The 25,599-nt window shown below is 34.8% G+C and overlaps 1 protein-coding gene across 1 annotated transcript in view; it reads left to right on the forward strand.

The window, feature by feature from the left end:
* CFAP47 (cilia and flagella associated protein 47) overlaps positions 1–25,599 on the forward strand; it is a 341,722-nt gene that overhangs the window by 78,699 nt on the left and 237,424 nt on the right. Inside the window, exons 33-35 of the mRNA XM_074929626.1 lie at positions 3,369–3,564; positions 19,871–19,968; positions 20,263–20,379. Coding sequence (XP_074785727.1) covers positions 3,369–3,564; positions 19,871–19,968; positions 20,263–20,379 — 411 coding nt within the window. The remainder of the gene's footprint in view (positions 1–3,368; positions 3,565–19,870; positions 19,969–20,262; positions 20,380–25,599) is intronic.

The following is a 25,599-nucleotide window of genomic DNA, read 5'->3' on the forward strand; positions in this document are numbered from 1 at the left end:
ATCTTATAGCTGATTATTTTTTTAAAATGAATACTGTGTGCTCCAAAAAGCCACTGTAGCTAATGTCCTGGTCCCTCAACAGAGTCTCAATAAGAATGTAGACATGTGGGCATCTTGGATTATTATGAATTGGACTTTTCTTGTTAAGAAACAGTAAAATAATGTTTTATGGGTAAATATTGTTTCATATTTTCTTCTAGATGTAGTTGCCATTACTCTTTCCTATTTTCATCCTTTTGATAGAATGTCAGGTTATACTGATGAAGGAATGTTGCAAAAAATTAAAAAATCCTGCAAAGACTGCCCTTTGAGAAAGCATTGGAATAGTATATATTTGCTTACTTTTTTGCTGCTGTTTTCTTCAGATTTCCATCTGAGGATGCTGATATAAAAGTCCCAGATTTCTTTTTCTCTTAAGATAGTTCCATGCCAATCAATAAAGTGCCATGTACATAAATCCAAATATTTAAATTACGTTAGCTCAGACATTTTTGCATGGAACTAGATTATGTTGAACTAAAATGCTTCAGGGCTTAAAAAAGAATTTCAAATTAACTAATTTTATTTTAATTGAAATTAAATATGGGTGCTATAATTTGGGTCTCATGTGTATTAATTGTTAACTAGGTTTCGTGTATTAATATATCATAAAAGTTTTTCTTCAGAAAAATTTGAAAGCAATGAATGACAGTCCTTCATGTCATCTGGAAAAAAAAAAATCCAGATGTAAAAGTGGAAGCTGTTAAGCCACATGGCTGTAGCTGCATCATACTATGTTATAGTGTTCCTTTCCATTTGGAGGGATTAAAGAGTTTTAACACTTTGCCTCAAGAAACTGATGCGTTCTCTAATGTACCTATTAAAATCTGGTATTGGAAACTAGTATGAAGAGGAATGATTATAAAAGGAGTGCAGACTGTTTTTATTCTGATTAGATCAAATGAAATGAGATAGCCTTTTCTTTATGTATATATGTCTCAGGGAATTAGACAACACTGGGAGTGTTTAAGGGACTGAGAAACTGGGCCCAATTGCTCTTCAGAGTAACATTTTACTAGATTGGCATTCATTGTCAATGGGCATTGTCAATGATTAGTTGATAGAATTTTGTTGGGGCTTTTTTCCTTCTTTTTTTTTTTTTTTTTTTCCCCTCCTCTAAACAGTTAGTCCTTAACAAACTCATACTAAATTATCTGCGAATATATGACATTATGGAGCACTCTAGTTAGCATTTATGGCTGTGGTCCTTCATAGTCTTAGCCACTGGTCAAGGTGGTCAGGCCTGAGAACTCTTTGATGAGGGAGGATGGAACCAAGCCTGTTGACTTCATCATTATCCTGAAAATCAAGATCCGTGTTCCTCCTTTAAATACATTTTTCTATGCTGTCATTTCAGTTGGGAAAAAAAAATAATCAAAGGTATTGTGTAGAATTTTTACTTTTAACTTCTTTATATATTATATATTTTTTTATACACATGTTTATATATTCTTTTAAATGTACATTCATGCAGGACTTAATCAAGGACTTCTGAGTACCAACAATTTTATTGTAGACATTATAATGTTATATTTTTTCAGGAGAAACAGTCAGTGTAATTTGGACCCACATGAGCAACTGTGAAATATACCGTCTATAGATTGCACTGGAGATCAGTCTAGTAGTTCAGTAATTAGTGGTTGGGATAGAATATACACAGTAATTATTGGAATCCAGATGGATCTAGTGATTTCATCCGGTTCATCAAAACTTGGAAAAAAGTTGGAAACAAAATGTATTCAGAATCGTAGAATCATAAAATATCTCAAGTTGGAAGGGACCCCTGAACATCATTGAGTCCAACTCCCTGCTGCTCACAGGACTACCTAAAACTAATCATATGACTAAGAGCATTGTCAAGATGCTCCTTGAACTCTGACAGTTTTGGTCCTGTGACCACTTCCCTGGGCAGGCTGTTCCAGTGACCAACCACCCTCTCAGTGAAGAATATTTTCCTAAAGACCAATCTGAACTTCCCCTGATGTACCTTTATTCCATTTCCTCATGTCCTACCGCTGGTCACTAGAGAGAGGAGATCAGAACCTCCCCTCTGCTGGCCCACTTGAGGAAGTTGTAGACTGTGAGGTGACCCCTCAGCCGCTTTTTCTCCAAGCTGAACAAACCAAGTGACTTCAGATGCTCATTCTGTCTTGCCCTCGAGACTTTTCACGGTCCTGGTTGCCCTCCTCCAGATACACTCTAATAATTTGATATCCTTCTGATATATAGGCGTCCAAACCTGCACACAGTATTCTAGGTGGGGCTGCACCAGTGCAGTGTAGAGTGGGACAATTATCTCCCTGGACCAGCTAGCTATGCTGTGCTTGATGCACCCCAGGACATGGTTGGCCCTTTTGGCTTCCAGGGCACACTTTTGCCTCATGTTCAACTTTCCATCAAACCAAACCCCCAGATCTCTTTTTGTGGGCTGCTCTATATATAGCCTCTTGTCCTCCAGTTTGTATGTTAGAAGTAGGATTACCATCTCCCATGTGCAGAATATGGCACTTCCTCTTGTTAAATTTCGTACAGTTGGTGACTGCCTAGCTCTCTAGTCTATCCAGATCTCTCTGTAAGGACCGTGTGCCTTTAAGGGAGTCCACAACCACTCTTAATTTAGTATCATTGACACACACTAAAGAGCACTGGCTCTAAAACCGAGCCCTGGGCAACACCACTGGTGACTGGGTGCCAGCCTGATGTCACCCCCAATAACATTTTGAGCCTGTCCATCAGCCAATTATTCACCCATCATTTTGTCCAGAAGGATACTGTGATAGTATCAAAAGCTTTGCTAAAATCAGAAAACCCCACATCTACTGGCTTTCCTTGGTCAACTAGATGGGTGACCTTCTCATAAAAGGCAATTAAGTTGGTTCAGCAGGACTTTCCCTTTGTGAATCTGTGCTGGCTATGACCAATGGCTGCATTGTCTCTCAAGTGTTTTTCAACAATTCTTGGAATAACTTTCTCCATAATTTTACCAGGCACTGAAGTGAGACTGACAGGCTTGTAATTACCAGGGTCTTCCTTCTTCCCCTTCTTGAAAATTAGTCCAACATTTGCCAGCTTCCAGTCGACTGGGACCTCTCCAGACTCCAAAGATCATTTGGAAAGTTCAGTTTGCATTTTCTTGAAAGAAGCAAAGGAATTCCCTAAAACGTCAGCAAATCTGTTCTCTTGTGTGTTATACATTTATGCGAATGTGTAATCACCTAAACTTTTTAAAATTAGAAAACCTTTTGAGTTTGAAGTGGTTTGTTTTTATCAATCAACATGAAATTGTTCTTTTTACAGTTCATCCTTAAAAACATTTTTTCTAATTTCAGGTGTTTGTTCTTCCACGTGTTTCTTCACTCAGTATCACTGACCTGTTCAGCTTGGAAAGCACGCAGAACATGCCAAGAATAAAATTAGATCTTTTATCCAGTAATATATATTCTCCCTATGAACGAATCATCCTCACCTGGTTGAATAAACATTATGAGAAGAATCGAAAAACTGTGTGGAAAGATTGTCAAAAAGGTGAAATAATTCTTTCACTATACTCTTCCTTCTAATACTCCTTTTGTAGACTTACAGAATAGTTATTCATAGAGATATTGTGACAACTTGCCGCTGCAGGTATTTTTTGGGGAATAAGTTATTGCCTACCCACATGTATTTCCTTTCCTTGTGTTTCTGTGTTCCAAGATCAGTGTCTTTTGACTAGCACTTTTTATGAAATATCTTCTGTGCTCTGCGTGTTCTTACAGTTTCTAACTGGGCACAAAGGGTGAGGTGTGGTGAACCTTTGCACTTTCCTCTTTTCCATTAATGATCTCAGGAAGGAAGTGCTAACAGTAATCACTTTCTCTTTATTTTCCTGTTTATATACACATGTGGTTGTTAGTATTTGTGCCTATAGTGGTGTGTTTGAGAGCTAAATTTTCAGTATTTTTAGAATAATTTTTGTATTACCTTTTTTTCTAATGCCACTTAGGAAGGTAATGGAGACCAAGGTTCAGATTATAACTCTTGTCCTACTTGCAGGGTCAGTTTGATTCATCATGACTGATTGAGTAAGGTTAGACTAAATGACCTGTTCCATTTAAGCCTGATTTAGGCAATTCTGGTATTAAAATCTGAAAAACTGTTCAACCAGTAGTAATTATTGCTTCTGTTTCCTTGTAGGATTTCTCCCTTTTGATTCTTGCCTTAACTTCATTGTCTCTTTCAGCCTTAATTCTGGATGGGTAGCTAACACCAAGAAAGGGCAGTCTGATGATGATCAGGCAAGAACTCCAGAATGGCTCATAAGCCACATATGGAAAGACTGTCTAGTGTCATTTTTTGCCTTGAGTGATTTCTGACCTGTCTGAATTATGGATAATCTGTTTGCATATCATAATTCTCCTTTGGGCATATTCTCTACCTTCCATATGCTTTGAATATCCCCTTGCTTTTATCTTTTACTATAAAACCAAATTATACTAGATATTCTCAAATGTGTTGAATAATTCTGCTGATAAGATTGAAAGGTCAGTATGTAACCCCTGCATCCAACAGAAATAGATTTGTAGCTGTCAACTCATAGTTTGATGCTGATCTGATGATTAACTCAGGGAGCTTTCCTAGATAAAGTAACATGCCCTATACTAAGTAGGTGTATTTGCAATGTATTATTTTCTGATGTGCATCTAGTGCCTGCTTTAGTGGAACTGTCTTACAGTCTCAAGCACTCTGCTTTGCTGGGTGTTACCCGAGTCCTGTGTGTATAGATGACAACTGTCAGAGAGCATGGCTAGCTACCTGGCCAGTGTTGTGTCTCACCATAACTATTGCATGGATATATTTACCAATGCCACTGTCTATTTGCTTTATTGTAGACTCTAGCAATACCTGGATATTGAGGCATGACTAGCCTTGTTCTGGCCACTGGGAGCTCTGTGGTGAGAATATGAGCATCAAAATGCATCTTATTTATCATTAAAATTTTGAGTTATAGTTTCTAAAGATGACAGAATTAATCTGAACCATAAAGTGCAGACCTAGTGGACAGTACTGAGCAAAACACCCCAAATGTGTCAGTCCAAGTGGAATATCTACTAATGATGCATTTTAAGGACCCAGTTATTGAAAGTGTTTTTTTAGTTGCCTAAGAGTATGTAATAAATTAGAATATTAAAATGAGTTTTTAAATGAATTGTCATAATGGTTATCAGCAGTTGTAAAGTATGTTTTTTACAATTATTTAGTTCTAAAGGCTCCCCAAAATTGGCATCCAGAAAGAACAATTTAATTACAATATTTGGGTTCTCAGAAAATCATAATAATTTCTATTAAATCATGCTAATGATTTAATGATAACTCAGTAGGTTAATGTATTTATTTGTGCAAACCTGGTTGCAGATTTGGCTTTGCGTCACAGGTGAATATGAATTTTGTGGTTACTGCTAGGGGACATTTATCTGCACTGTGGTTCTCTTTTACAGTTTCACTTAATTATACTTTTCTGCTTTCAGGGAAGTGCAAGATTGGAATGAAAATTTAATAAAACAGGGAAAATTCTGACAAAATGTGAAATCCATTGTCTTATACCTCTGCATTATAAAAGTTATCTGTGCAATCTTACACTGTTTTGTTCCACAGATGACCTGCCTCAATACCTCTTTGAATCCTCTGGTTTGGCAATCACTTTTCTCTTAATTTTTTGCTTTTACTACCTCAGAATGAATTGATGTCTGATACTGTGCTGTTCTTTCTGCTAAATGGGGCAGAGAATCTGATGACAAAGGACACAGAAAAGACTGACGTACTCAATGCCTTCTTTGCCTTAGTCTTTGCTGGTAAGACTGGAACTGAGCAATCCTGAGCCCTCGAGATGAATGGGAAGTTCTGGAGCAAGGAAGATGGCCTTGGTGGAGGAGGGTCAGATTAGGAAGCACTTAAACAAATTAGCCAAACAGAAGTCTATGGGACCTGATGGGATGCACCAAGTGCTGAGGGAGCTGGCCAACGTCATTGTGAGACCACTCTTAGTAATCTTGAAAAGGTCAGGACAATAGGGGGGAAGTTTGGAAGAGTTTTGGAAGAAAGCAAATGTCATTCCTATCTGGAAGAGGGAGGATCTGGGGAGCTACAGGCCAGTCAGCTTCATCTTGTTTCTTGGGATGGTGATGGAGTAAATAACATTAGAAACCATTTCCGAACATATGAAGGACCACAAATTGTTTGGGAGTAGTCAGCATGAATTTACAAAGGAGAAAACATGCTTGACCAACCTGATTGCCATCCACAATGACATGACTAGCTCAGTTGTCAGGTTGAGAGCAGTGGATGTTTACCTCAACTTTGGCAAGGCTTTCAACAGCCTCCTGTAACATCCTCATAAACAAACCAATGAAGTACAGGCTAGATAAGAGGACAGTGAGGTGGACTGAAATTAGGCTGAACTGCCAGACTCAGAGAATTATGGCCAGTGGTAAAAAGTCCAGCTGGATGCTGGTCACCAGTAATGTATCTCAGGGGGCATTAAACTGAATTTGTTCATACACTGGATAAGAACTTTCATATCTCAGCAGATTTAATATTCTGATATACCGTTGGTCCTTTAATTTTTATGATGTTAAGATTAATAATCAAATTTATACTTAAATATTCTGACATTTTTAATCATGTTAGCCTTAAATTAAGCATTTAAATGGGCTTTTTCAGAGGAACAGTTAAAAGTGTCATAAGGAGAAATGTCAAAGTATAGTAAATGTTCATACAACCCAGCTGAGAGTCCCAAATATCCACAATTTTTTATTTTTGTTTTTATTTGCTTAATATAATTAATTTAAAGAGAAAACTCTAGATAGGAGAGCAATTAACACTTTTTGCTTAATATTTATGCACCTGCATATTGTCATCCAAACACTCTGCTTTGAATAAAGAATTAGCCCTGACCAGAATAAAGAATTAGCCCTGACTAAAAGTCTTGACCATGGAGTTGCTTTCAGCTCAGACTAGTCTGTTGGGTGATCCATTCCTACTATATAAATGAAGATGTATCCAGGCCACATTTATCAGTCTTTCCTTTGATACCTAAGCTACTTAAAGTGAAATGTGACAGTGAGCCAAGCCTAAGCTACTGCAGTGCAGAGAGGTTTTAAATATATGTCTTTATTACTTCCTTCTAAAGTTCAAGATAACTATGTCATTCATCAGAACTCTTCTCTTGCAAGAATTAAGATCTCAGTAGCTTAGAGAGAACATTAGCAAGGAGTTTACTATCTCCACATCTTCTGTCCTTACTGCTACTAAAAAATACATATGTTTTAAAAACAGCTTGGCATATGTTTTGAGAGGGCAGGCTTGTAATATGTCTTATTGACCATAAAATGGAAAGCAATGTCAAAACTTGAGACCAAATGCAATAAAACTGCAAAATGCAACTTTGCCTATTCAGCTGAGACCTTAATTATATATGAAATATATATTCAGTGCCCACTTAAGGCATTATATGGGCAATAGTAATGATAAGAGAGGAAGCATGACTTATTTGAGTGCAATGAATTTTCAGTTTACCTTCTACTATTCCTTGTCTTCACATTTCAACATTTCTTTCTGAAAGACTAACTACTAATAGTATGGCAAAATAAGAGTAAGGAAAATCCCTTAAAAAGTTGCTAGACTATTGGCATGCCATAATTCAAAACCTGTGCTTCATAAACAGAAGAAAATTTTTCAAATTAGTGAACTAAGTTTCCACCTGAGAAGCTGTATGTCTTTTCCTTATTAATTGTGATTCTTGCCATGGTGAAAAAGATAAATTATGTTTTGGGAAATAAGGATTTTCTTGAATGTATCTCAGGAAGATCTTGAAAAGAGTAGATAATTCTATGTGTAATATAAAATTATTAGAGAATATGGCAATTTTAAAATCGAACAGTATCTGAACAATCAACCTAAGTCTGAGATGTATGTACTCTGGAAACAGCTCTTACATCTTCATTTTACTGGAAAATCTGATTAGAATGGAAATTCTTCTTAAGAGGAGAGTGCCAGTGTACGTTTGTCTGACAATGTTAGGCATAATAGCATCTCTCAAGATTCTTACTCTCAAGTAGGAAAGTTTTAGTTTTGATGCATTTTATTCACTGTGAGGTGGGGTTTTAACTTAGTTTTTATTTTTTTGAATTTTGATAGCAGTTTAACATAGCATCTACAGTAGAAAAGTCGAGGAAGGAGAGATTTTAGCGTGAGATGATGTCTTCACAAAATTATATGAGAGTTCTACAGAATCAGTTTTAAAACAAATAAGAACTTTTACTTGAGGTTGTTCCTAGTATAGCAAGTAAAAAGCATGCTCTTTTATTTCTCTTGTTTTAATGAATTTTTTCTTCCTTTGTCTTTCCTCTCTCTGTCTCCTCTCTTGCTTCTTTCCCCAGTTTTTAGGAAGGGTATTTATGGAGTCTGTTGATTCTTGCTTCTCAATTTGATAGTTCTTAGAGACTTTTGAGAAACAAGAGCTAAAGGATATATTTTATCTTTGAAGGGTAGAAGGGAAGACTCTTCTGTAATTTCATGTAAGATTTCTTTCATCTGCAAAACAGGTTTTTCCCAAAGAATGAATCTTGATTTTACACACTTGATAAAAAGCTGAATCAAAGAGGGGTAAGTGGCTATCTAATGAACTGCCATCATGAGTATTGTAAGTCTCACTTCCAACAAAATATTACGAGACAACATTGCTCCTGAGTGATAAATCCAGGAAATTATGTCCTGAAATACAAATTAGCAAAGTTTTAAACTATATTTCTGTTGTTATTTTTCATGATTTGCACAGCAGAACATAAGAATGAAACATTGTTTGTAAATATGAATCCCTATAAATGGGATTTTCTGTCTTGCTCGCCTTTCTGAGTCAACCTGAATACTCCATGTTTAAGAATTGCATCATATCTCATTCCCTATACCTGAACACCCCACAAGATCATACCAGGATTTATTTAATAGAAAAGAAATAAAGAATTATTTTCCTGAGTTTTAAGTTCATATGCAGTTGAGAAATAAACAAAACTCCATGTTTAATTTAGCTTTTTAAACTTTGGAGTAGTATAAAAATATTTGTTTTGTACAGTTTTATTGTTTTATACTAGCTGACATCATGCAGTTTCAGGGAAGTGAAAGTATAAAGATGCGTGGATGCTTGGAGCCCTATATTGAAATGATTCAAATTGTTTATATTTGGAAAACTGTTAAAAAGATTTTTCAGAAAAAAAAGCCCTGAGTCTCAGGCCTGCATATAGTTGTTTATATATTTGTGTGTTTACATATATGCATGCATATATATATATGTGTGTGTATAGACATGTATGCTTATATATAGAAGTGTATATACATATAGGCTGACCTTCAAAGACCTAAATGACCTAAATAGGAATAATCGGGTAAATACTTAGGCAGAAATTTTGTTTCCTTACTTGCAATACTTTGAGACACCTAGACAGCTATTCTATTTTCAGCTAAACAAGGTGCTTTGCAGTGCTTGTATGTTAATTGGAATAAATAAACTTTCTGTGTAATTAATGTTGCTTCTGCAATGCATACCAAATTGAATATGGTATAGCTGCGGATTTAGTAATACAACTTAAGATATTTTGTGAGGAGAAAACATATTTCAGACTATGAAGATTGAAAAAGGTTATGTTAATTCATTGTAAGTATCAAACAGTGAATTTCATTGAGAACAGTATTTAACTTCTGGGGTTTTTTGACTAAGTAAGGTGATGCGGGGATTACAGTATTCATTCTGAAGCCAGTATAGAAGCCAGGTATGCTGTAATGAATTGGTGTGATTTATTGCATTTTAAATCAAAGTGATGGATAAGTGAAATGCCATGATAAAAAAGTGTCAAAGGTGACATTTTAATCTAGAGGCTTTTAGCACCATTCAGTGACTTTAAAACCAGTTCTCTTTACAAATGGAAGCTTTCTGTTGAAAAGCAACAAAATGAAGACTGATAGAAGGTAACACTATTATGTGATGCATAAAAGCTTAAGGAATTTGTTGATTTAAGATATTATTTGGGATAACAATCAGTGAAAATAAATCAGAACTTCATAGATAGTGAAAGATGACTGGAAAATTTGTTAGGAGCAGAAAAGTAAATGTTCATGCCTCAGGGTAAAAGCCTTCTGCAACAGATGGGAATGAGACATATCCCCAGTGTAACCATTTTTCTGTCATTGCCTCATGTGGTGCTTCTTGACCTTTTCTGCTTAGAATTATTATGAATTGATAGTGGTATTAAATTGATCTGTCCCTAATATTTCAGGATTCCTTTGAACAATAATTATCTTTTTAATGAGGAAGGATTATAGCATCCTGCCTGAAGTAGGAACTGTAATTTGCCTACAAGTCTGTAATAAAAGACTTGTTTCCATGTTAGGATAAACATAGCCTCACATGCTGTATGTGCTGAAGGTAGATACATTATCATTCTGTTAATCCTAAATACATTTTAGGAAAGACATAATAGCCTTTTTCAAAAAATATTTGAAGGCATATTTCCTCTCATCCTCCTTATGCTCTGTATTGTATGCTTCAATATCATAATTTTAATCCTTGTCCTGGTTCTAATGTCAGTGCTTACAGAAAAGGTTATTTCTTCTCTAAATGTTTGTGTTATTCAGTACTATATTTAAGCTATTGAAGGAGGACTATAGACGTTATTATAGCTATAGATTAGTTCCACTTCCAGAGATTTTCAGATCTCAGAATAGTAAGTTGTTATATAATATTATAAACTTATTATTTATTTATTTATTATAAATTACTGTGGTAATTTACATTGAAAAGGACATACTGTGATAGTTTAAAGGTCCGTCTAGCTCAGTGTTCTATCTCCAATAGTAGATTCTTAGAGATGAGTAACAGTGCAAACATATGGCAATACTTTCTTTACCCATACTCTTGAGACTTCTTGATTTGAAATTTAAGGCTACTTGAGATGGAGGCACTACTTCTGTAAGGTTGTACTAGATTTTTATTCTGTAAATTTGCTTAATTGAATTTTGAACCTGTGCAAACTTCTTGCATCACATCATTTTGAAGCAGTAAGTAGGTTTAAAATCGATATTGTATGTAAAATATTTTGGTTTGAGCTTGCTGCTTAAGGGTGTAATTTGGTACTTCCTATACTGACAAATTTGTGTCTTTCACTGAGCCATTCAACAATAATGCCTGGTTCCCATTCTCAATGTCACCCCTACTTATAGAGACTGCTGTCATATCACAATTCAATTTTTACTTTTCCTTTGTAGTTACATAGTCTAATTTATTAATTTCATTCATACCTTTCATCATTGAAGGTCATCAGTTGCAAGATTTTTATGTGAAAGTATTAGGTTTATTTGGAATGTCTTAGAGAATATTAGCCTAACCCTATCTATTTTTTCCTCTGTCTTTCAGTAACACAGAATTTGAAAAAATTGCTTGTGGCTATATAACAGAAGATTTATCATTTGTTAAGATGCCTGTTGTGCTTCCTTAGACATAAATCAGTTGATTTTGCAATGATAGCAAGGATTTAACTTTTTTATTGCTTGTGAAAACAACAGAACAGCCTCACAAGAAACACAGTACTTCCTTTAAAGATTTCTTGCTATTCTTACTTTTTCATATAAAATAACATTTAAACTTAGTAAATTAAACCAAATCTGATCCTTTAAGAGTTTTAACGCTTGGTATGGTATAAGACGATTTTGTTCTTTCTGAAGGGTCATCTTATCCAGATAATACCAATACATCATACTTCTGTGTTACAACTTTTTTTTCTTTTTAGCTTGGAATTTTTCTTTTAAGATTAACGGGTATTTTTCATGGCAAGTTTTTTCCAGAACGAAAAGAATGCATTGTGTATGGTGGAAGTGGAAGTGTGTTTAAGTGTAGTGTTTTTGGGGAGGTCTGAACAGTGTTCTACCAGAAATAACAATGTGATTTTGTCTTGCCAACCATTTTGTGCTGTGTGGGGTTTTTGTTTTGTTTCGTGGTTTGTTTATTTCTTTTTTTTTTTTTTTTTTGTGTGTGTGTACTGATGCCAAAGAATACCTTCATATGTCTAGAATAAGATTAGATATTGTTTTTTCCTGGTTTACAGAAGAGGGGCCAACAGCTTTAGATATTTCATTTTCACTGTTAGAAGTGGGATGTAACAGCTGTTTTGAAACAATGAAATGTTTGACTTCATAACCGTTGGGAATAGTGGCTTCAGAGATTGCTGTGAACTCATGATCCAATTGGCCATTTTTGGGGGTGTTTCTTTGAATAAAAAACCTACCATCTATCTTCAAAGAGATACTTTGTTACCTACTTTAGTAAGTCAGTGAGATAAAGCATACTGATAGGTCAGTTAATAAAAGCAAAGTTTCAAAAAGCCCCACAGTAAAGCCCAGAAGATAGGAAAGAGAGGAAGAGAATGGAATTAATCTGTTTCATTCTCATTCTCATTTATTCATTCTCAGACTAAATTGACTATAGCTGTGTACTGGACAGGTATTCTTTCTCTTCTAAAATGTGGTGTGCAGTGGATCTTCTTTGCTTTTCTAGTAACTTTATACATATTTGTAAACTAGTATGTTCTGCTTCAGTTACTCCCTCTCACCCTGTTGGCAAAACAATCCCAGTCTTTCTGTGTACTGAGCTCGTTTGTTTTCTGGTAAACTGTCTTAGTTTATCCATGTCTTTCTTGAAGTTTGGTGCTAATTACTGGGTTATATACCAGGTGACAATTTACTAGAACTGAGTAGAAGTGAAAGTCTGCCTGCTTAAGATTCAACTCTCCTATTTATGCATCCTATCAAAGTATTTACTTTTCTTGCAACAGTATGAGATTTGCTGTTATTTCCAGATTATTTTCTGCAGAATTTCCATCTATCCATTTTTCCATCTAGTGCTTGTGTAATGAATTATTGTTAATTAAACGTAGTACACTGCATGTATCATTATTGGATTTCATGCCATTTGTTTTCAGATCATTATTCCAATTGTTCAAGAGCTTAAATTATAGTCTTTTCCCCATGAGTACTTGCAACCCATTCTTCTTCCCATAGTCAATTCTTTAACCTGTTTGATATTATCTCCATATTGGACTAAAGTAGTTTTATGCTGTTTTCCAAGTTGCAAATTAATATATTGTATAGTATAAAATCTAGGACTTTTCTGTTTGATTTGTTTTTCATTGAGCTTTGTGCTCCACCTAACAGTACCTTTTTCCTAGACTACATTTACTTTGCTTCCTTATGAGACAGAATATGACTGAAATCTTACTGAAGTTAAAATGTCGAGCAATTTTCCATTGTCTACAGTATCTTCTACCTGTCAAAGAAATAGGCAAAATTTGACCTAGAGGAGTTTATGGTGATGGTTGCTTGCTATACTGCCAACAAATATGTTGTCTGTTATTGTAATGTAGAATTGTTATAGGTATTTCCTTGATTATCTCCATTTTGAAAATAGTTCTTCTATCCCACAAAAAATCTTGAGGATTCAAATCTAATCATACAAATGTAAAAACATTTAGTTTCGTTTTCGTGAAATTAAAGAAAGATTATGGCATAAAAAACACTGTAGCTACATCATGGAAGACCAAATTCAACCTGAAGTGACTGTTTTGTGTGATAGTTTGCAGTTTTCTTTCTCTTTATGAGAAATATATATTTCTTTATATTCCTACATAAATTTGGTATAGACAAATCTGATTTTTGTATATTTAGGATGAATTAGGAGTGAGACTATGTATTAAGTAATTGATGTAAAAATTGTTTCAGGGGCTTCTTAAAGGCCATTTTTTTTTTTTTTTTTTTTTTTAATCTCAATGGATCCAGACTTCTAAAGTAATAAAAATATGGAGATGAATAATTAGAATGCTGTGGAAAAACTTTGCTTCTTTTATCTAGAAATGCTTCATTAAAAAAGCAGTGTATTTTCAATACTTGGTTTAATCTGTCACGAGAAAGATGATGCTGCTTGGTTACAGCATGCATGTCACATGATGCTTTTACAAGTTAAAAATAAAATTGCCTATTAAAAATAAATAAATAAATGAATTTAGTCCCAAATCACTGAGTTGTGTATAAGCGTTTCTTCATTGTTGAGTGGGATCAACAACTGAAACAAAACCAGTGTCATTTTAGGTAACTTACAGAGGCTTCTTACAGAAAATTTTAGCTTTCAATAACCGTAATAAATGTCTGAGTACACTATTTAAGAACGACTGTACATCCACTCCAAGTTAATCCTTCTTGTTTTTTTCTTTTATGAAATATGTTAGCCTATTGTCATGGGTGAGACAAATGACACCCTGTGATGGATCAGGATACTGGGATTTATTGAAGAACCATCAAGGTCAGAGCTCTTACCTATCTGATAATTTCACACACTCAGATGTTCCACACAGCACTGTGTTCACAAGGTCTCAATTTCCTTCCCTGTCAGGAAGGTTGCTACTGTCTGAGAAGATAAGGCAAAAATCGTGTCAATTCATGCTGTGCCGCTGCTCATAGTTACCAGTCTTGGGTGTCACTCTCCAAAGTCCCTGGGCATCTGCTGTTATTTGTTTCTATGCATCTCCCTGATCTTCAGAATCTTCTCCCATTTTCAAGATCTCTCCTCCAGTTAGGAACTTCTTCACCTTCTTTCCAGTCCCCTATTGTCTCTTCAAGACTACTGCTTCTTTTTGGGAATGGTTCCTTTTGGCCTCCTTTTCATAGCTCCAGGTCCCCAGTTTTCTCAATCTAAATAGTCTATGTGCAGAAGCACAATTTTTGATCACCGTAATTGGTGCTTCTGTCTCGTTCATTAGCGGGAGATTTCAAAACATGCCAGTTTAGGTGTTATCAAAATTTGCAACCAGCCCCTATGGGGTGGAGCTAGCAAGTAGCAAGAACCTGTCTCAGAATTCAGAAGTTCAATGTTGGACAATTTCCTCTCTCCCTCCCCCCCAACCACACAGAGTTATCTGCTACCTGTTAGCATTCATGTTTTGACCTATTTTTGGCGTACACACCCATCAGTTAGGTTTTTATCAAAAATTGGCTGAGAACCTTTATTTTAAAGATCCATTAGTAATTTTTTTTTTTTCAAAAAGTACTAATACAAATGAAATTTAATATATTTATGTGCTTAGAGGAAAACAAGGTGTCCAGAGTAAGACTGATTTCCATTGTTTATTTCTACTAAAATAGAATAATTATATTTAAGAACTCAATTATTGTAGAGTGGCTAGCTGGCAGTTTTTCTGCTAGCTTTGATATGATTAGGAAAAATAAATTATGTTTTCTGAATAATTTATTCACAAGCATTTGAGTTAAGTAGGTTGATAGTAGAAGAATTAACTAAAAAATAAAACAACTTATAAAAATATTTAATCACAATAGGAAAATATTCCACTTCATGGGTTTTTTCTTCATGCTCCGATTTACATAGGCTATAAAGCTATAGTTCAGTAAATGCTTTTTAAACAAGAACGCTACCATGTTTCATTTCCATTGACTCAGCCATTTATGTGGCTGCGTGGTAAACTGGATTGTTGTGATCCAGATTAAAAAAATATATAGTTTTGACCTTTTTTTTTTAAGCTTTGTTTCCAACACCCACTTTGCTGCCACACAGACAATTCTACCAGCATGAAAGAAAGGATTAGTGGTGATAGAAGAAAGTACATAGATACTGGGGGCAACCAGTATTGCTTAAGTACGCTCAAGGGATATTCCCACCAGAAGAATAAAGGTAGCTAATGGTACTCCTAAAGTAAGATTTATATTAAAACAGGATAAACAATAAAATTTACTTTTTGATCAAAGCATCAGGTTTAATGAGTTTCCAAAACCAGTCTGAGCACATCAATCTGGATGACTAACCAGAAGAACAATTAAATACTGGCCCTAATTTAGTGGTTAATCTTAAAAAATTATAAATTAATATATGAAAATGGTGATTTATTGAAAATACCAATATTGTGTGCTGAGAGTTCTATTAATTAAAAAAACCCAGAAAGATTATTGAATTTTATAGGTGCCAAATATGATCAATAATAGAATGGATTTATAATAGAAAGACTAACTTTTTAGGAAGAAGGTAAGCTTTTAAAAATGTATTTTGCTATTTTTAATGTATTTGGTTTTGCAGTGAGCACATGAAATATTTTTGAAATAACTGTAAGCAAATTTATCAAGGATTCGGGATGAAATTAATGTCTTCTGCTGTAGACATTGTAAAATGATGGCCTGAATTTAGTTTAAATGAATACTGTCCCGATTTAGAAGTTGAGGCATATATCTACTGTGTTCTGTTTCTGTCATAGGTAGCAGGGAGATACTATATATCCAGTCAGACTTTATCTTTTGTACCTTGCCCTCCAGAATGATCAAAGACCCTTAAAACTTTGAGTTTTCTGCTTGAAAAAAAGTTGTTTCAGTTAATAAGAAAAAAAAAAAAATTCTGACACAGTGAAATGTTTTTTTCTTTATAAATTTGTAAACGAATATTTGAATTTTAAAACTATCAGAAAATGAAATATTCATTCTAATCTTCTTTTAAATACTGTTTTTTTATATTTTTTTAACTGAACATACATTTTATAAATATTTAAAATAAGATATGTAAATTGATTGTTTTCTTTCTGTTTGAATTAATGAAACAGTAACAATAAAATAAATATCATTTTAATGATATTAAGTCTAAATTGATTTAAAGACATTAAGTCTAAATTGAATTCAAACTTTCTTCAGAAAAAGAGATTTTTCTTAGATAGTAATTTCAAATAACATTTTTTTTTTAATGTTCCAGAAGAAACTTGCTGTTTTCTGTAAAAGGAGGAGAGAGTTTGTTTCTCTTTCCAAGCCAGTTCTTTTATTTAAATAATTGGATCTTATTTTTATAATAATGAAAATGGAAGAAAATAACACTTCAGGGCCTTCCAAAAGAAAAGACACTGTTTAAGAATAATGCTATTATTAATTAGTATATGATAGAATGTAATTTATATAGTGACTCATTTATAGTAAGATTTTCATCTATCTTCTGATATAATAAATATGTTTTGGGGGGTGGAGAAGGGGAAAATGTTGGCCAAAGTTACACTTGTTTAGATCCAAGATCTTACTGTTGTGAAAGCCATCTTGTTGAATGTAATTGGTTGTATAAACAGAATTTCACATCATTGGACGTGTAAAAAGAATTTCTCTCTCACATGACATAGTTTGATAACATTCTCTCATGTGTTAGCTAGCTTATTTCATGAAAGCAAATACTTAAAAAATAGTCTTTCTTGGAATTAATTTTTGTTTAAGATTATAATTTCATATATTTACTTTGCATCAATGTAGAATTCCATATGAATGCACTTCCTATTTAATGATTTGCCCTGTGGTTATTTTATTTCTTTTATTTGATTCTTGAATAGTTTATCTCTTAAATTTAGTCTGAAGCATAATAATTTTAGCACCATAGAACAATTTTGTAAGGTTACAACTAATCTGTTTGGTATAAATGAGGAGTTCTGCAACCAAATTTATACCTGTGGCTGATAATAGCTACTTATTCATAAATTTGATTTAATTGTACTTCTTGAGGGACCAATTGAAGTTACTTGAGCTGATGTTGATAAATTATGATCTAACAGTATCAGCATCATCTCTAGCTATTTCCTCCCTATCACTAATTTTTCCATCACACTTAATATCAAACAAAATATCTAGGTGGGTGAAAGCAATTGAGGAGATATCAACTCATGTAAAATAAGTGCTAGTAAAAGAAGACTATTTTGAAGATTCGTAGTGTCTTCAAGACTATATGAAATGATTATCACTGTTGCAGTTCAAGAACATGAATTTTTTTTGCCAGTTTGAATGTTTTTTAGATTTGTAGCCTGGCTTTTGGACAAAAACTTTCTTGGTTACATCAGCCTGACTGATGTCTGAAGGTACTTAGGAGTGTATGAGGTTGCCTTAAGAAATGTAATCATTTTCAGTGTATAACAGTCTACTTTCTCAGTCAATATAGTTTTGATAGTTGTTCATAGGGTATATAACATACCCAAAAATACTGTCTCAAGCTTAAAACCCTTAGTAACAGTGGTTGAAGTGTTACATCTATAGCATAGCATCATCTAATTTGTTGAGAGCAAAAGATTCAACATTCTTGACCACCTAATGAGATAATTATATTCCAAATGCATAGACAATCTAATTTTTCTTTCAACTATCATTTAGTTTCTAGTATTCTTTCTGTAAAGGTAGAGATCTTTAAAATATACACAATTTTTGCCCCTGCTTTCATGTGGTAGGTCTTGTAGAATGAAGCTCTTAATTAGGATAGACTTGAAATAAAGACCTGAAATGTGTAACCTGGTGAAACATTTTATGTTTCTCTTCTTTTAAATTATTTCTGTGTCAAGTACTGATGTCTCCTAATTTTTCTTTTGCTGATGTAGATAGTGGACTGTTCTGGCCATTGTTACATTACTATCTTAACAGTTCAGTGTTACATTTTTTATCTTTTAATGGTGGTACTTTTGAAAAAAAAATCATTTCTTTATATTATAACATGAAGATGTTTAGGTGTTTATAATATGTAAGAGATATTTTTATCATCTCAGATTCTGTAGCATAGTGGTGGGGTTTTTTTTCAATTTAGGAAGCTTCAAACTTGGTAAACAATATGCTCTCTGGATGTGTAGTAAAATAAAAGCTGTATAATTTGTCTTATATGAGAAAGCATGATCCCAGTCAACCTGAAAACGTTGCCAGTGGCTAAAGTCCAAAGTGTTCCCTAAGTGTGGAACTTCGAACTGAGACGGTAATGAAAACAAAGAAAATTAAGCAATAGGTATCTTTGCAACAGAAGTTGGAAGAAACTGCTAGTCACACAACAGAGAAGGCATGACTCAGTGCTTGAATATTTGCGACCAGATTACTCTCCTTAAAAAACGATCAGCTTCTATGTGTTCATGCTTCACAAAGTGCCTTTTATCTGGAGAGCAAAGTACCGGTAATTGGATATAGACAGTGATTTAAAACATTTAGTTGTTGTTATGTCAGTAGCTTTTTTTAGAGAGCATCTCAGGTTGAGTTGTCAAATGACTGTATTCTTCCTATGATTTATTATGATGCTTAAGAACAAAAGTCTATTTAAATGCTGTGTTAAATATTTAAGATATGGAATGCTTCACATAGGAAATACCAATAAATATAGTATATTTACTTCCTTAATAATCGGATTTGTTTTAAATAAATATATTAGAAATATAAAAAATCATCTAACATTGTGAGGCATAGGCGTTTAAAACAGTTGTGTTCTATACTGCAGGAATCGAGCTGTTAGCTTTTATTTATATTACATTTGTGCCAGATAATTTAATATGACCTTAAAGAAAATCAATAATCTCTTCCTTTTTATCTGCTTAAACATTGCAACTCTAAAGGATTCATGCATATTTTTGTGAGTTTCACTAGCCCTATGAATGTTATGCCTATCAAAATAAAAATAATTTACATGTTTATGTTCCTAATCTGTGAGGTTAAATTTAGCTTACCTGTTTTCCCTTCTGTTGTGATGAATACTCTAACGTGCTGCATCAGAGTTTATGAATAATAGAATATTCTAGGTGAGATTTTTTTCATGTTTTCAACAGTGGCTCTGGAAGACAATTATGCCTGCGAAATTCCACATATGAATGGATGTTTCCTTTTTTTGTTCTTTCCTCTACTCAGTCTTTTCAAATGGTCATCATATCTATCTAGAATAAAAATAGGCATCTCAAGGGAGAAGAGTTTAATTCATCTTGCTCTGTTTTTTAATCAGGTGAAGTACCGCCTGTGAGATGGATAGTAAATTTTGACCAAGATCTTCTAGATGGTCTGGTATTGGCAGCACAGCTGGCAACTTATTGTCCATATTTGGTAAGGACTTTTCTTAATACTGTGCAAGTTTTATGCAGGTTATTAATGTAAGTGGTTTAATGGAGTCTTACTTCCCTTTAGAAATGTTTGCCTGTGTGGTCTTAAAAAAACCCCAAACCCAACATTTAGCAAATCTAGAATGATTATTTCAATATTAATTATTCTTTTCTTGGGGTATATTCTTAATAGGGAATTTTAGTTCAAAACTTAGATCTTATGGATTGATGAAAGAGTAAAAATACAGTAATTTTGCTTAGTGGAAAATCAAGAGTTTGATTTCTCTGTCTTCTCTAGATTGCTACTCACTTTGTAAGGATGTATACTAATCCAAGAACTCATGAACAGTTTCTGCACAACTGTTTGATACTTGTGAATGCTATGCATGCTGTCAGTCTGGCTATAGACATAAAGGTAAATTATTTTTATACTAGCTGTTCTTCCATACTTTTAAATATTATTTTTTTAAATATTTGTGATAGCAATATTGTACATCAAATTAATGTGAGATTTTAGTGAAGCAGTTTTGTTTCATGATGTGCTACTGTATGATAGAAACCAAAATACTGCTGCATACAAATACACTTAATTACAAGTAATTTCCATAATTCCTTGTTTTGTGGAATCACATATATACAACTAGCTGAACATAAGACTAATTCTAGCATTGTAAAGATGAAACAATGAAAACCCGAGTGGAATTTATTATTAACATTCTAAGGCAATTTAGAAAAAATGTATTTAAGAACAAACATCATACACTTAAACATAAAAAGAAGTGGTAGAAAGATCATATGAATGTCTGGTGACACTTAAGTGCATCTATCTAATCATGAAGGCCCACGAGGGTTCTGTCCCAGCTTTGATGTACACAGAAGTCAGTAGCTTTGGACTGCTGGTGAGAGAGTAGCACTGTAAGCCATCAGCTTCTGACATCCTTTCTTAAGACGAATATGTTGTTGTGGATGTTAATTTATTCTTCAATCTAGGATCCACTTTGGATCATTTTTCTATGTTTAGTAACATACTTTTACATCTCTATCTTTATTCATTGGCCTACAGCTCCAAATTTTCTGTATGTGGTGCCCTTTACATATGTTGGATATTATTTCTTTGTTCTTTTTGTTGCCCCTAAAACCAGTTTTCTTCTGCTCCCAGTCTGCATTTCTTTAACTGACCATTTGTGAGTTATTTATAGCTGTGGGTTCTGGTAGTACCATACAAAGTTAAACATAAATTCGTCAGAGGCCTGATTAATTAAAAAAGTTGCTGTCACAGCTAAACCAAGTAAAGCAAAGCTCTACAAGTTGATCAACAAGCCTTCAGACACAGGAGGCTTGTCAAACTCCAGTGCTGAGGCCCTGTAAATTCAGTACAAAGTTTATGGCCTGTTAATGACAGTGGCAAGGCTGTATTGCAAGGTTACATGCTCACAAGAATTCATGCTTTTATCTTCCGTGTGCTGGTTGTGTGTGTTAGTTATCTAACCACTACCTATTTAAAATAGTACATTCCCTCTTATTTGCCTTTCTGCTTTGCTTGCTAAGTCATTAAAAATCTTGTGCTTACCGAAACTAGTAAAAAATGTTTAAGGTCACATCATTCCCTTAAGAATTTTCAGAGTGATGCAGCTTCTGTTATGAGCAAAGTGAATGTCAGGGACTGTTATGGCCTGGGGTGGGTGTGGAGCATGTTGGACTGTCTAGACCAGAGGAGGATACAGTAGAATAGACATAGTATTTGTCTGTGTATGAGGAAACTTTCCAAAGGAGTGAATAGTACTAGCTATCAGAGGTAGAGGTGTGGTGTGAACAAAGTAGTATGAAAGGAAGTTCAGTTACAACTTTTTTTATTCTGCTTTCCATTTAATCATGGTATGAAGCATAAAAAGATCATCTAGATATAATCCTCCAAATGAAGGCATATTTTACCTCAGTTTTTAGTAAGAAAAACGGGCAGTTCAGCACATGAAGGCAGAAGCTGGGTGCTGGATGTACAAAGGGAGTTAACCACATTAAGGATAGAAGCAGAACTGCAGGACGTTCTCCTTAATGAGCTTAGTGTATTTTCAGACCACAGTGTGTACAATACTGCAATATTATTAGTTCAGCATATTTCTGATGTATTGGTGTTTTTATAGATTGGAAAGCACATCTCTGTCCTAGGAGACTAGGAATTTAAACAACACTATATAATCAGTTAACACCAGAAAAGGAACAGATCGTGGATCTTCTAGGTCATGCTAAGGCATGTTCTACAAACAAAATATTGTGGAAAGCAAAAAACAAACAAACAAAAAAGAGACAGTAAAGGGTACTTTTAAAATAGATTTATTGGAATTCATATATGCTTTTCTAAGACTACTGTAGAAATTTCTTAAGCTTCTTCAGTAATAAAAGCAGAAAAATACATTAATCCTGTTGCTGAACTGCCCTGATTTGGGATTCTTCTGATAACGTCTTTTAAATTTAGCAGGCTAAAATGTTCCAGTAGCATTGACAAAGTTCTTGACTACCAGGTGATCACTGCTTCTGAACTTTCAGGATAGCTTTGCATTAATTAATGGAAAGATGGTGGTGACAGCACAAACTGAGACATGTTAGGTCTGGAATAGATGGCACTTTCAATCACTTTAAAAATCTAAGATTCTGTAATAAGAAGTTTAACTGTCTGAAAAACTTCAGCTATAAGTTTAAATATCTCTATCAGAGTTCAAGGCTTTTAAATCCTTTTAAGGATTAAGGTGTAGGCTTCAGATGGAGTACTTTGGGTAAGAAATAATTTGTTTTCACCTTCTAATCATGACTGACAGCTCAACCCTGGAGAATTAATGGTGTCTTTCTATGTATTTGTTCTTTGTGTTTGATATTTTTAAGTTCTAAAATGCTTTGATTTGAAGAAGAACCAACTGAAATCTCAAAATAAAATATTGCAAGATAGGATGGTGGATGGCAACAATATGGAGGGAATGCACATGTCAAGAACAGATTAGGAGAGAACGTTAAGTGACTGGGGATACCCAGTAAAGGGAACACAGTTTGCTACTGACTGATTTAAAATTGGGGCCAACAATACTGATATTTATATTTGGGACCAAGTAAAAGTTAGGATATTTTCAAACAAGCTGTAGCAGATGTGAGTGAAGTCAGAGAGTGTTAAGAAGTTGAAAATAAATGTGGCTGTTCTTTTGAAATGAAGGGAGGAACTCAGTGATGTTGTGGGATAGAAAGCAGTGCAAGTGGGCAATAACATGTCCATATGAGCAAGAAAGGGAGGTAGATGGTAATCCCAAGACTTGAGTCTGGAATGGAGAGACAAATATGCTGTCAGCAGCCAATGAAGAAGAGGAAAGAAATGCAATAACATAGATTTAAATTTATTTATTTATTTTTAATTTTTCAGTATAGGAAGAATTTTTTCTTGAGATAGTCTACAGATTATTGTTCGCATTTAGAAAGGTAACTTCCTGGTGGTCACTTAATGTTTCAGTCATATATTTATCTAAATACGTCGTTTAAAGACGATTAACACTTTTTTATCTTCAGTTTCCTGTACTTTAACAAGGAGCTATTAGCTTGGTAAATATGGCAGCTTCTTGACAACAGTAACTTTAAGGAAAAGGATTTAATGCTTAGTTATTTGATTAAAATTTGTATGATACTGCAAATACACAGATATTACTGTATCTATCTATCTATTAGTAACACCAATCTGTTATGTAAATGAAAATACCTGGGTTTGCCTGAAATATGAATCTAATATTGATGTGTGGTCTTAAATTCAGAAAATAGAGAAAAAAATTAAAAATCACTTGTTAGAGTAGCAGGTACCTTCTCAAACATATCTTTTTTAGGGTATTCTGGAAAAACACTTGAAGAGAATGGTAAAGGACTGAGTCTTCCCGAGGATCCTTATAAAAATAGATGCAACAACTATTTTATTTGATCTGTAGGCCTGACAAATCAGAGCATTAGATAAAGAATATTTGCCTGGAATTCAACTTTATACATAATATTGTGCAAAGTGTTTGATACTGTCCGACAAAACATCCTTGTCTCTAAAATGGAGAGACATGGATTTGATGGGTGGACCACTGAGTGGATAAGGAGTTGGGTGGATGGTTGCATTCAAAAAGTTGCAGTCAATGGCTCAGTGCCTGGGTGGACACCAGTGATGAATGACCAAAATTACTTAGTTGGGGACATGGACAGGGGCATTGAATGTACCCTCAGCACATTTGCAGTTGACACCAAGCTGAGTGATGTGTTTTATACCATCCGGATACCTTGACAGGCTTAAAAGGTGGGCCTGTGTGAACCTTGTGAAGTTCAGGAAGGCCAGGTACGAGGTCCTGCACATGAGTCAGGGCAATCCCAAGCACAAATATAGGCTGGGCAATGGGTGGATTGAGAGCAGCCCTGCAGAGAAGGACTTGGGAGTATTGGTGGATAGAAAACTGACTATAAGCCAGCAATGTGCACTCACAGCCCAGAAAGCCAGGTGTATCCTGGGCTGCATCAGGAGAAGTGTGACCAGCAGGTCGAGGGAGGTGATTCTTCCACTCTGCTCTAGTGAGACCCCACCTGCAGTGCTGTGTCAAGCTCTGGGGCACCCAGTATAAGAAGGACATGGACTTACTCGAGTGGGTCCAGAGGAGGTCACAAAGATGATCAGGGGACTGGAGCACCTCCCCTGTGAGGGCAGGCTGAGAGACTTGGGGTTGTTCAACCTAGAGAAGAGAAAGCTCTGAGGAGACCTTATAGCGGCCTTCCAGTACTTCAAGAGGGCCTACAGGAAAGATGGGGAGGGACTCTTATCAGGGAGTGTAGTGATAGGATGAGGCGTAACAGTTTTAGACTGAAAGAGGATAGATTTAGGTTAGATACAAGGAAGACATTCTTCCCTGTGAGGGTGGTGAGACCCTGGCACAGGTTGCCCAGAGAAGCTGTGGCTACCCTCTCCCTGGCAATGTTCAAGGCCAGGTTGGACGGGGCTTTGAGCAACGTGATCTAGTTGGAAGGTGTCCCTGCCCATGGCAGGGTGTTGGGACTAGATGATCTTTAAGGTCTTTTCCAATCTAAACCATTCTATGGTTCTAGTCTATGATTCTATGATTCACTGACATGAGGAGATCTATGGAAGCGTGCAATTGCTACAGACAGATGATCTGTTCAGGAGTGTTTAGTTTTTAAGTTTATCTATGTTATACCCTTGGGCACCCCATAAACATGTTGTGGAAATGAAAGAAAAGGAAATACATGTTTCAAAATTGGTGGTGCTTTTTATTTCTGCCAGAGCAAGTGAAAATAACTTGGACCTGATAATGGTCTCATCTGGGATATTTCTGAAGAGGAACTGCATATGCCTGGGATAGATAATAATCTTTTAAAAAGGGTATCCATATGTGTATACCTTACAAACATGCAAAAATATAGACTTTTAAGCTTTATTTAGACAGCAGAATGACTACTTGATAATTTTTTCCAGACTTCCTGACTGTTCTGTTCTCACAATGACCTCCAGTTTATTGAAAACTTGGCTACTGCACTTGTATAAGCAAAGCCTATACGAATTTAGGAACCTCCTTTTGTTCACAAACAACATTGTTTCCTATATGTTTACCTTTTAAGTTCA

The sequence above is a fragment of the Athene noctua genome, chromosome 1 (assembly GCF_965140245.1).
Source record: "Athene noctua chromosome 1, bAthNoc1.hap1.1, whole genome shotgun sequence".
Taxonomy (NCBI): domain Eukaryota; kingdom Metazoa; phylum Chordata; class Aves; order Strigiformes; family Strigidae; genus Athene; species Athene noctua.